General features: G+C 43.3%; 1 protein-coding gene and 3 non-coding genes across 6 annotated transcripts in view; 1 reads left to right on the top strand and 3 right to left on the bottom strand.

Moving 5' to 3' along the window:
- Positions 1–1,471, bottom strand: part of plekhg2 (pleckstrin homology domain containing, family G (with RhoGef domain) member 2) — a 111,612-nt gene extending 110,141 nt beyond the window's left edge. For all 3 annotated transcript variants that reach the window (XM_046073374.1, XM_046073376.1, XM_046073377.1), the window contains exon 1: positions 1,392–1,471. In XM_046073374.1, the coding sequence (XP_045929330.1) occupies positions 1,392–1,440 (49 nt within the window). In that variant the 5' untranslated portion in view covers positions 1,441–1,471. The remainder of the gene's footprint in view (positions 1–1,391) is intronic.
- A 1,284-nt stretch (positions 1,472–2,755) lies between these two features.
- On the bottom strand, positions 2,756–2,842 carry trnar-ucu. Its single transcript is given in 2 exon segments — positions 2,756–2,791; positions 2,806–2,842. It is a non-coding gene; the product is annotated as a tRNA-Arg (tRNA).
- Positions 2,843–7,377: 4,535 nt separating this feature from the next.
- Positions 7,378–7,467, bottom strand: trnar-ucu. Its single transcript is given in 2 exon segments — positions 7,378–7,413; positions 7,431–7,467. It is a non-coding gene; the product is annotated as a tRNA-Arg (tRNA).
- Positions 7,468–7,690: 223 nt separating this feature from the next.
- trnar-ucu lies at positions 7,691–7,777 on the top strand. The gene is given in 2 exon segments: positions 7,691–7,727; positions 7,742–7,777. It is a non-coding gene; the product is annotated as a tRNA-Arg (tRNA).
- Positions 7,778–12,439: the final 4,662 nt, after the last annotated feature.

Here is a 12,439-nt window from a genome sequence, read left to right as displayed (position 1 = left end):
TCAGTTTGGAGTCCAGGAGATTGTCTTGACCAGGACCACACCCCTAAATGCATTGAAGCAACTGCCATGTGATTGGTTGATTAGATAATTGCATTAATAAGAAATTGAACAGGTGTTCCTAATAATCCTTTAGGTGAGTGTACATATTTTCAGGGCTCTACGCTAACCTTTTTCCCAAGGAGCACACAAAGAAATTTAGAAGCTCAGTGAAAAATGTTCAAGTAACAAACTATTTATTAAACACATATTTATTCTACGTGTGTGCTCCTTCTCCTTGTGTTCAGCTGTGGTGTGAAACCATTAGAGGACTGGAAGTGAAGACACTTGGATCTGTACTGTACTGAATTGGCCTTAAAATTTCTCATCACAAAAAACTTTACTGTGGTGCTTGTGTACTTTTTGAACCAGGGACGGATTCACGATCCACCAGCAGGTCCCACACAACCCACAGCTGATGGAAACAAGACTAGTGAACAGTGTTATAGTAAGTTCAGTAAAACAGAACCAGGGGAACGTGTTGCTCTCAGCAGAAGGCTAGAAGCAGCACACATCCTGCAGGCTCGTTCCACAACATGGATAGTATAATATTATAACATTAGATTACAAGTTCAATTTTAATCTAACATTATAGTATGTTAATATATTAACTATTTGATTTTACTATATGCATTGTCATTCTATATAATAGTACTCTATTTAGCTCACCACAAGTATAATATAATGTCCAGTTGGACAAAACAGCAGTTTCATGTTTGAGTTGTTTTTATTTATTAAATCTTGGTGCAAGATAAATGGCCTACATTGGTCTCTTTATTTGTTAATGCTACTATCTCAGCAATAATCAGAACCATTCATGCAGAATGAGTTCAACATTTGAAAGTTTACTGTAGCACATTAAACCATTTTTATGTCCCGCCCCATCCAGGCTGTGATTGGTCAGAGGAAAAGTGAAATTGACGAGCACGTAGATTTTATGAGCTATAGGAGCTGTTTCAACAAAAAACAGCTCATATAGCTGAATAGCCAGCTCGCCAAACCCACACACCTCCTTATCTTCTCCCTGCTGTCTTCTGTCTCACCGCTCCAGCTGCTGACGCTGCATCTGTCTTTGTTTTTGTAACGAGCTGCTCGAGCGGCCACCAAGCGACCCGTCCGCCGGGATCCCTCCCGGTGCTCCGGTGGCTCTTTTCCAGCCAGAGTTTCAACAAGTCTAATTTGACTGACAGCAGTTTTGCCTGAAGTCGGAAGAACAATTTCGATTTGGGACCATTCGAGGAGCACGTGAATGCCACTGGTTGCAATTCACAACCCTCACCACTAGATGTCACTAAAACTTACAAGCTGGACTTTTAATGTGAACTTCTCTAACACTGCAAGCCCCGACCCCTTACCTGTGTTGCTAGGCGATCTCTGACTGCCACGCCGTGACCCTTCAGGCATGATGCGATGATGTCACAGGAAGTAGAAACCTGGAGGAAAAGAACGATGAGAAAACACGGTTAGCTTGCATTAACGTGCGACTTTGGTGATCTAATCACAAGTGGACAGCTTTGAGTACAGGGCTGTTTCTCAATACCGAGTTCGCCAAGTTCGGACTTCTGTACTTTAAAGTTCAGCTCGGAAGTACAAACTCCCAGGAACGGGAGCACGCAGTCCGTCATTCAGCAATTGGAACAGCAGCGAACTTGACGGCCGGACCCGTTTGCGGGCGGGACCCCACATCTCCGAAAACGTCATAGTAAATTTTTAAATAAGCTCTTAAAACTACTATATGTGACACAAGAACAGCAGTATTATAACTTGCAGTTGTGAGTTTTCTCCTCCAACATTTCCGCCTTTTGGCTGCGAAATGCATTCTGGGATATCCGGCTATCCGAAGTCCACACAAGTCACGCAGGCTCGGTAAAACAGGTGGAGCGAGAACACATCCGGGTATCTGACTGTACCTGGCTGGATGCGGACTTTTGAATTGGAACAGTACTTTGGCTGCGACTGATGACGTTTCACAAGAACAGAAGAACAGACAAGAACGCAGACTGAGAAACAGCTCAGGTGTGAAAGTAAATTCATCAAATTCAGGTTAAAAACAACAACGCGCCTGGTCTTTGCGAACAGAAATGATTTATTTCACTCATCCTACCGCCAGGTGTGAACTGATGTACTTGTGAGTAGATAATCCAGGACGCATGTTAATGCCAGCTGTGAACAGCCTCACAAACTGTTTCCTAACATCCCAGTGCAGCCTTTCTTTTTCTTCCCAACATAAGAGCACAGCAGCGGCACAAAGAGACTCAACACACAAAGAGGCAGGAGGTGAAAACCTTCATACGTGTCTGTGTTTAACAGGGGAGAGAAGAGGAGGTCTGTACGAAAGAATTCTCTCTTTTCTTGTGTGCAAAGAGTGAGGACATATGTAATGTCTGGCTGGAAGACAAGAATGTGGTCTCTTCTCTTAACTGCTGTGTGTGTGTTTGTGTGTCCACTGGAGGATAACGGCCTCCTGGGAAGTCATTGATACAGTGACACAGATTGACCCAATTAAACCATTGTGCTTAAAGAGAGTTTCTGCAGCTGTCTGCTGAACGACTGAGAGATGTGGGTCAGGAGGGGGTCAGTCATACAAGACAGATGCAGTGCAGGTTTGCAGGTTGAAATCTAGTTGCTCAATTGTTGAGGGGTTTCCTGTTTTTGAGGAAAACGTGTGATTGTTACAGTTTAAATTGTCCTTATATCTCTAATGTCTGTCTCTAAAGAGCGACTCTGGTGGGACTCGAACCCACAACCTTTGAATCACTTCTCATGTTCTAGAAGTCCAATGCGCTGTCCATTGCGCCACAGAGCCTGTTGCTGAAGCTGCAGATTTGCTTCTACTTGGATTTTCGGAGCGTGTGAGAAAAATACAAATAGGCAATGTCACCAAAAAATGTGTTTATCTTTTTACACTAGCTCTAGCTCAGAGACTTGAGACTTGACCCGGACTCTAGCTCAGAGACTTGAGACTTGACCCGGACTCTAGCTCAGAGACTTAAGACTTGACCCGGACTCTAGCTCTAGAGACTTGAGACTTGACCCGGACTCTAGCTCAGAGACTTGAGACTTGACCTGGACTCTAGCTCTAGAGACTTGAGACTTGACCTGGACTCTAGCTCAGAGACTTAAGACTTGACCCGGACTCTAGCTCAGAGACTTGAGACTTGACCCGGACTCTAGCTCAGAGACTTAAGACTTGACCCGGACTCTAGCTCAGAGACTTGAGACTTGACCCGGACTCTAGCTCTAGAGACTTGAGACTTGACCCGGACTCTAGCTCAGAGACTTGAGACTTGACCTGGACTCTAGCTCAGAGACTTGAGACTTGACCCGGACTCTAGCTCAGAGACTTGAGACTTGACCCGGACTCTAGCTCAGAGACTTAAGACTTGACCTGGACTCTAGCTCAGAGACTTGAGACTTGACCTGGACTCTAGCTCAGAGACTTAAGACTTGACCTGGACTCTAGCTCAGAGACTTGAGACTTGACCTGGACTCTAGCTCAGAGACTTGAGACTTGACCTGGACTCTAGCTCAGAGACTTAAGACTTGACCTGGACTCTAGCTCAGAGACTTAAGACTTGACCTGGACTCTTGCTCAAAGACTTGAGACTTGACCTGGACTCTAGCTCAGAGACTTAAGACTTGACCTGGACTCTTGCTCAGAGACTTAAGACTTGACCTGGACTCTTGCTCAAAGACTTGAGACTTGACTTGGACTCTAGCTCAGAGACTTAAGACTTGACCTGGACTCTAGCTCAGAGACTTAAGACTTGACCTGGACTCTAGCTCAGAGACTTAAGAGTTGACCTGGACTCTTGCTCAAAGACTTAAGACTTGACCTGGACTCTTGCTCAAAGACTTGAGACTTGACTTGGACTCTAGCTCAGAGACTTGAGACTTGACCTGGACTCTAGCTCAGAGACTTGTGAGCATCTCTATGGCACAATGGACCTCAAGTTGAGCATAAAGGAGAAATACAAAAATTGTGGGTTGGAGTCCCACCAGAGTTGGAAGTTATGGGGGGTAAACTCACACTAGACCAACTGAACTGACCACACAAGCAAAACCACATCTTTCCAGTTCAGCCTTGTAGTGCTCTCTGTCAAAATGCTATAAGAAGTAAAATAAGTACAGTCACAGGTTACTTCTTTTCGTTTTGGAGACAGGGTTTGAAAAAGTGAGTGAGTCTGAATTACAGAAAGCTCACTTCAATCAATCAAACTTATTAGGTCTGAGAGAGTGACCCTGAGAGAACAGGCAGGACGGAGAGAGAGAAAATTTGATGGATCAGGTCCAACGCTGTGGTTAACCAACTCCGAGGTTACACTGAGGTTACACACACACACACATAACACACTGCAGTGTTTGTGTGTGTGTGATGAGGTGTGTTTGAAGCGGATGCACCTGGAAATACCTTGGTAGGTGATGATGAGGTTGGCCAAATTACCCCCACACACACACACACACATCCCAGTGACTGACGATGGCAGCCGACCAACTCTCTCAGTTACGTCACAACAGCGGGGTCAGTGAGTGTGCGTGTTGTTGCCACAGCAATCGGACAGACTGTACACAGTCATCAGTTTCATTAAATTGAGCAGAGCCGTCAAACACAATCCGGTTTCTCCACTTGAGCCTTTTGACCCGACAGTTTCACTTCCACTGAGCTCCAGATTGGAAACCAGCTCCCAGAGCACATTACAACATCACCGGAGAGCCGGAGTCAAAGGGCCAGAGGTCGGAGGCCAGAGCAGAAGTCTGACGCTGTGAGCCCACCAAGAATAAACTGAGGCTCCCTCCACACTACTGCTAACAGAAACCTTTTTATAATTTGTTAATATAACCTGGGATCAGTTTAAAGATTCACTGCTGCCTAAAGACCGGGACTCGAACCACAACTTTTTAATCACGCCTGCTTGTCTAGAAGTCCAACGCTCTATCCATTGCACCACAGAGCCTCGTAAGGGACTGAGGGATTTGTTGGAATTCTACATTTATTTGCGTGTGCGACACAAACAGGCAACGTCACCACCAAAAGGTCAAACTACCACAACCTTTGAATTACTTTTTCAGAGTTTAACTAGAGGTCCAGTGTCCATCGTGCACCAGAGCCAATTGAAGTGAGGTGAAATGTGTCAACCAAAAAAGGTTCACTGCTGCCTTTAGTCAGTGACGAGTTCTGAAGTTCACCTTTAGAGGAACTCGAACCAAAAGTAAAAGAATAATATACAAACATTTAAAGTGAAGGGGTGGGAGAAAGCCGCTTAATTTTGAATGAAGGGGATATCTCGACCTGGATTCCTACAGTTTAAATAGATCTTATAACATTAATGTCTGTCTCTAAAGTATGACTCTGGTGGGACTCAAACCCATAAACTATAAATCACTTCTCTAGAAGTCCAACGGACTATCCATTGCACCACAGAGCCTGCTGCCAGAACGCCAGATTTGCTTGGGTTGTACTTGGATTCAGGGAGCGTGCAAGACACAAATACAATGTCACCGCTAAAAGGTCAAACCTATAAATCGCATTTCAATCATCCTGTCCACTTTCAGTAATAACTTATTTAAGGAGCCATGTTCACCAGAGCGTACGTCTGACTGAGAGCACACCTGTATGAGGGAGGCTCTCTGCCCACAATGGGCCCCTTCCATAGGAATGTGTGATTAATACAGTGCACTGCAAGCAACACAACACATATGATGGCTCTTTGTGTATTATGTTAAATGTTGATTAACAAAATCATTCATACCAGATCTTTACCACATTATCACCTTGATGACTGAAACATGTTGCACACTTTTATTTTATGTTTTTTAGTTTCTTAGAATAATTATCTATATTTGACAATAATCAATGCACAGCATCCTTAAGCAAAAACTAAAATAAATAATTGAATAAAGTAGGTGTGTAATATGGTGATTACCTTCATCTGTTTTCATGTGTTCTATATACCATCTTAAACCCATGCCAACTTTTTTTCTAACCAGAATAACGTCAGGGTTCGTTGCTCCTCCCATGCTTGTTTGTTTACCGTTCGTCTTTTTTCGTCTTATAAGGTGGGTTTGCCACGATTTTACTCTCACTTCCAGCATTCCCCCGGTAACCCCCGTGTTTCATGTCACAATGCTATGAATTGTGGGCAATTCCCTCAGGAAGAAATTTATAAACTTGTAAAAATAAGGGTACAAAAAAGCCTCAAAATGTCTGCGAGAGAGCGCTCGTGCACATGACGATCTGACAGTGGGACAGACATCACCGGGAACCTACCTTAAAGTCTGTGAGTGTGGACATTGAGAATGGGTCATAGACTATATCATGTATTACTTTAGCATGAAGGGCTTGATTCAATCTGAAATCCTACCATTTGAATCAGGGGTGGGAATCCCAGGGTACCTCAAGATAACGATAATATCACGATACAGCAATTCTGCGATAATCTAAATATCGCTAGACAATCCCAAAATGATACATCACCATATCTGTCTAACTATGAATACAAAATTCCTGTGAAAAAGTTTTCTCAATTTCTTCCCTGCAAATCCAAACTGTTATAAAACAGCACAACTCTGAAGCACACATTTTTCAGTCTGTAAATAAAACTTTAAATTATTATGCAAACATTTCTTTATGAAAGCGCATAAAAATGCAAATTCCCTGAATGTCTTTGCTGAAAATACAAATTGCAAATACAAATGTACATCACATTTTATTGATAACTGTTCAGTGACACAGTGTTGTGCTGCCCTTTCTCCACCAAGTGATAAGTGTGTTTTTAGGCCACTGGGAATTTTGGGTTTGAGTTTTGACCCTTTGTGGTTGCTGTAGCTGGTCTGGGTGAAGTACTGAAGCACTAGAGGAGCAGATCAAGCCAGTGAAGTTAGCAGCTTGTTTTTTATTTCACACACAAACATATGTACTTTAAGTATTTGCACAGTATATCACTCAATGTGTAGTTTATGTTAAGATTATATTATCGTGACTGCGATGCTAATGTCCTTTAGCACGTTAATGGTGATTCCCATTATATCTTTTACTATCGTAGTTTGTGTGCTTGTTGCTGTGTGTTTGTTATTGTATGGTCTTGGAGTTTTGTTGTGTTTGAGGTATTCATGTTCTGCAGAACAGGAACCTGCTGAAAATCAGTTCTATACTGAGTCAGGCCCGATTGCTCTTAATCTTTTCCTGTTTAAATAAATAAATAAATAAATGTTAGCATTGCGCTAACCGTCAAAGCGCTTTTTAAAAATTTTTTTATTTACCAATATGATGGGCAGGAATATCGATACAGTGTCATGGAAAAATTTATATTCATAGGGACTCTGCTAAATTGAATTTATAGATGACTCTGGTGGGACTCGAACCCACAACCTTTGAATCACTTCTCGTGTTTGTCTAGAAGTCCAATGTGCTATCCATTGCGCCACAGAGCCACAGGGGCTCATACCAACAGAGCACGTGGTTCTGAGGAGCGATCGGGTCTCCGGACTTGTAGAAAAGCACAAAAGAGGGCAGCCAAAGGTTTTGGATTCGAGTCCCTCTAGAGAAGATGTTAGAAAGTGACACAATGTCTATCTAACAATAAGGCTGGAAGTCTTCAGGCAGGGTATCTAAAGCTTGTTTGTTCCACACTGTGAGGTTGAGCGCAACAGCTGTGGCTCTGTGGCGCAACGGACAGCGCGTTGGACTTCTAGTTAACAGTAAGTAATTCAAAGGTTGTGGGTTCGAGTCCCACCAGAGTCGCGCTTTATAGAGGAAAATGCAGCAGAGACCAGCCCTAGTGCTTCAGACACCAACAGGAACGCACAATTGAAAAGTAAAGCAGACAAAATGGAGATTGATGACAGTAATTACAGATTCTGATGAAAGTAATTAGAATTATTAGTTGTGCTTTAATGAGCCCACAAAGATTCCTGAAATATCGCTGCTACAACACGCAGCCAGGAACCGCTGCATACTATCTGTATGTGTGTTTACATTCTTCCTGCTGCTGCTGGGGTTCATGTTTAAATGAGGTCACTGGCAGAGGGAGGCCTCCTGGGTTTCAGCCCTCAGACTCGCCTCCCAGGCGGTTCACATCCAGCTTTACCGATTCGGGTTAACTCAGCTATTTAATTTACTGCATAAGAGACACACAGGAATATCTATCTTGCTAAGTTTCACGAACGTTAACCTGAGATTTGTCTGCCTCTACAGATGGATTCTCCAGGGGAATTGTGGCTCTGTGGCTTCTAACTTAACACTGAGGACGTAATTCAAAGGTTGTGGGTTTGAGTCTCAACATTTGGGATTTAGAGATGATAAAAGGACTCTTTACAGCAAAGGATCTTTGACTAATTCAGCTTTATAGAGGCTCTGTGGCACAATGGGTAGCGCGTTGGACTTCTAGACAATCACTGAAGTAGTAATTCAAAGATCATGGGTTGTTGTGAGTCCCGCTAGAGTCTGCCATTATAGATTCCAAGAAAGCTTTCTGCACACCACACTATACACACAGACACTATACTAAATCAACTGTCTATGCTGCTAGACTTGTAAGAAACAACCACTTTGAAATGTAATGTCATGTCACACTGTGAAATGGCTCCAATCTAATCTTGGTGTGTCAGAGAGTCATAAGGTGCGATGAATGTCTGGTAAAGCACTGTGATTTAGATCAACCCGCGGTCCCCTCCGCCAAAACGAAAACTTGCTTTGGCCACAAGTGTGATAAAAAGTGTCATCAAAAAAAGGTTCACTTCTGACGACAAGCTCGAAAGTTCAAATTCAGAGGAAAAGGCAGGGAGAACGTTTGAGTTATTTCATCAAAGCTGAAATTTAAATGGACAATATATCTTTGATGTCTGTCTCTAAAGCATGACTCTGGTGGTTAGCAGCTCTTTTTTTATTTCACACACAAACATATGTACTTTAAGTATTTGCACAGTATATCACTCAATGTGTAGTTTATGTTAAGATTATATTATCGTGACTGCGATGCTAATGTCCTTTAGCACGTTAATGGTGATTCCCATTATATGTTAGCATTGCGCTAACCGTCAAAGTGCTTTTTTAAATTACCAATATGATGGGCAGGAATATCCATACAGTGTATATTCATAGGCACTCTGCTAGATTGAATTTACAGTTGATTCTGGTGGGACTCAAACCCACAACCTTTGAATCACTTCTCGTTTCTGTCTAGAAGTCCAATGCACTATCCATTGCGCCACAGAGCCTCATAGGTCCATACCAACAGAGCACGTGGTTCTGAGGAAAGATCGGGTCTCCGGACTTGTAGAAAAGCACAAAAGAGGGCAGCCAAAGGTTTTGGATTCGAGTCCCTCTAGAGAAGATGTTAGAAAGTGACACAATGTCTATCTAACAATAAGGCTGGAAGTCTTCAGGCAGAGTATCTAAAGCTTGTTAAACCTGAAATTTAAATGAACATTATATCTTTGATGTCTGTCTTTAAAGTCTAATGCTGGGTGGACTAGAACCCACAACCTTCAAATTGCTCCTCCTGTGCTTGTCTATAAGTTCAGTACACGACCACTGCTCCACAGAGCCTCAGGACTGATGTTTGGATTTGGTTCAATTGTTCTTGGACTTACAGAGCGTGCAAGACACAAATACAAATATGCAATGTCACCACCAAAAGGTCAAACTATAAATGACATTACATCACTCCCGTCCACTTTCAGTAATAACTTACTGTGGAAACAGAAAGGGTCCTCACAGAGAAGGCAGAGGTCATGTGACCCTTGTTCACCATAGCGTACGTCTGTATGACAACTGTATGATGAATGAAACCCAAAAGAGGATGAGGAGTGAGTGAACATGAATATGTTTTTATCTGCCAGTGTATCCGGAAACATTTCATGCTGTATTCAAACTCTTTCACGGACAAAATTTGAACCGTAAAGTTGAATTAAAAACGTGACAAAGAGCCGAATCAGTAAGTTATTTTAGTGCCATTAATAGAAACTGTGGTGAATGAACACAGTGCTGAGAGCGGTGGCAGAAAGAGGTTGGACGTAGATGGAAAACTACACACACGCACGTCATGAGCATTCATTAACACTGTCACACGAGCGCCACACTCCACGTGAAACCACGAGTCACGCTCATGCTCACGCTCAGTGGTCCAGGCTAAACAAACACATTGACAGACAGTGTAAACTTCCAGTAGTGCTGTGAAGAGAAGAGACACACCGACGCCCTCTGTTCTGTTCTGTTCAGCGTGTGTTACTGAGTTTTATTGTCCTGACGCCAACAGAAGCATCAAACATTTAACCACAACATTCATTCAATTAGTATTATTGTTAACATCATTATTACTGCTGGTTAACCAACACAGCTCATTTAACAGCGATCGGCTGCAGAGCCTGGTGAGGCCCAGCTCCTAAAATTAAATATTCTGGCTTATTGTTACAGTAATTAAAGGATGTCAGTGTAATTGAGAAATTCCATATTACACACAGTCTTTATTTTAAAAAATCTTTATATTTATGTAGTCAGCTGGGATTGGCTCCAGCCCCTCAAGACCCTGTACGCTGGATAAGCGGTTGGCGATTAATGGATGGATATTTCTATAGATTTTTGTCTATTGTTACACAGCTGGACACCAAAGAAAGTTCACTGTATGTGTAAAAACTATTTGGCAATAAAGCTGATCTCTGAAAACATTTTCTTAACAAGCCAAATCCAGTAAAGTAAAAAAGTTTCCTGTAAAAACCAGTTCACACTACACCATCCTAAGCCTGATTTGGATCGATCTACGCAACGACGCATGAAAGAGGCTCGCCGACGGCAGGTATCTAGCATAGCACACTACCTTTACAATTTGTGTACAGCACTGTTGTTCATTGGGCTCATTTTGGGTTTTGATACATTTGTATTTTTGAAATATAAGTATATCTGAACTATAGGTAAAATCTAACTGCTAGTAAAAAGAGAGAGAATCGGCTGGGGCCGAGCGGCTCCTCCTCTAACACGCGTCATCTCACTCCAAACTTCTGATGAAACTTGAGAGCCCTGTTTATAATGTTTATCTTTTTAATAATAGACAAATCCCGTTTCACACGTGGTTTCACGTCATTTCCTGAGTCACTTTTCATGTGTGTTTCCTCGCTTCGGAGGTCAAATAGAGTCGTCTGGTGACAGAGTCGTTGTCAGATCGTTGTGTAGCGCGTGACCCCCTGAAGCCGCTCGGTCACAACAACTGTCTCCTGAGAGGAGAAACCTGAAACACCTGTGTTCACGTGGGGCTGAGGTCCCTGAACACTCCGGTGTTCTTCTGTACAAACAGAAATTAGCCAACTCAGTGAGGACAGATCCTCCTACATGTTTTATGTAAACAAAAATGTTTTGTTAATTGTAGCCGTGTGTGTGAGAGTCTGTCCTGCCTGATCCAGTTGCCACGATGTAGGCCAGAACACTGTGTGTGGTCTCACACACACACATATATAAACAATAGGTCCACTCTGTTGTCCTGCTGTTTCCATTGTGCTCCTGGCGTCGACCAGCTCACACACACAGCGATGGTCCTGTGACTCGGTTATGTTCAATACAAGTCAGCGCTGACCGCACACACACTATGAAATGAGCATGTGTGTGTAGTTGCAGGCAAGATGTCCTCATACCTAAACGACCCGCATAAGTACCAGTCCACAGCACGCACACCGAACTACGGAAGTCACACGACGTGGTCAACGTTGACAGACGTTTCAAGTACATCCAGCTGCAGCCCGCAGAAGCTGAACTTCCAAAGATGTTCTGTCCCAGAAGACACCGCGCGCCGTTACATAGATGCCGATTAAGGGAGAGATAGCAGTCTTCATATCAGGAACATTTCTGGTTGTTTATTTCTAACTGCAGTGCACTACAGGAAGTGCAGGGGGCAGCATCGCTTCCACTGTCTGCCACGACTGCTTGACTTCTACTCACGAAGAAGAAGAAGCTTTCATGCGAGAAGCGGAAAGAAGCGGAGAAAGAGGCGAATGGTTTTGTAGGCTATTTAATCACTAAATACACTTTTGAGCGGTGAATATTGGCAGTTTTACCAAAGTTGATGGCGAATCGAAACGTTTTTGGGGTTGAGAAGCTCCACAAGTGGCCGCGATATTAGCGGTGGCAGCCGGACGGCCGGTCCCGCCCACGGAGCGCCCTGGTTCCAGTTACTCAGACCACCGCAGCAGCGACAACACAGGAAAGGCCGTGTTTCCTATTCGTTCATTTATTTGTGACAATATCAACGCTGACCGCCAGATACTGAAAATCTTTGTTAAACAGTTTGTATAAATCAGTGAGTTACGGGCGGAGCCTCCTCCAGGCGCAGTCACACAGACCACTGCAGCCAACGCAGCAGATGATAGAGTTAATGTTCGTTCGTGCCGCTGTTGTTCTATCATTAAATTCTCAGTA

The sequence above is a fragment of the Micropterus dolomieu genome, linkage group LG17 (assembly GCF_021292245.1).
Source record: "Micropterus dolomieu isolate WLL.071019.BEF.003 ecotype Adirondacks linkage group LG17, ASM2129224v1, whole genome shotgun sequence".
Classification (NCBI taxonomy): domain Eukaryota; kingdom Metazoa; phylum Chordata; class Actinopteri; order Centrarchiformes; family Centrarchidae; genus Micropterus; species Micropterus dolomieu.
Note: the sequence above shows the minus strand (reverse complement) of the source record. Positions and strands in the feature narration are given on the sequence as shown.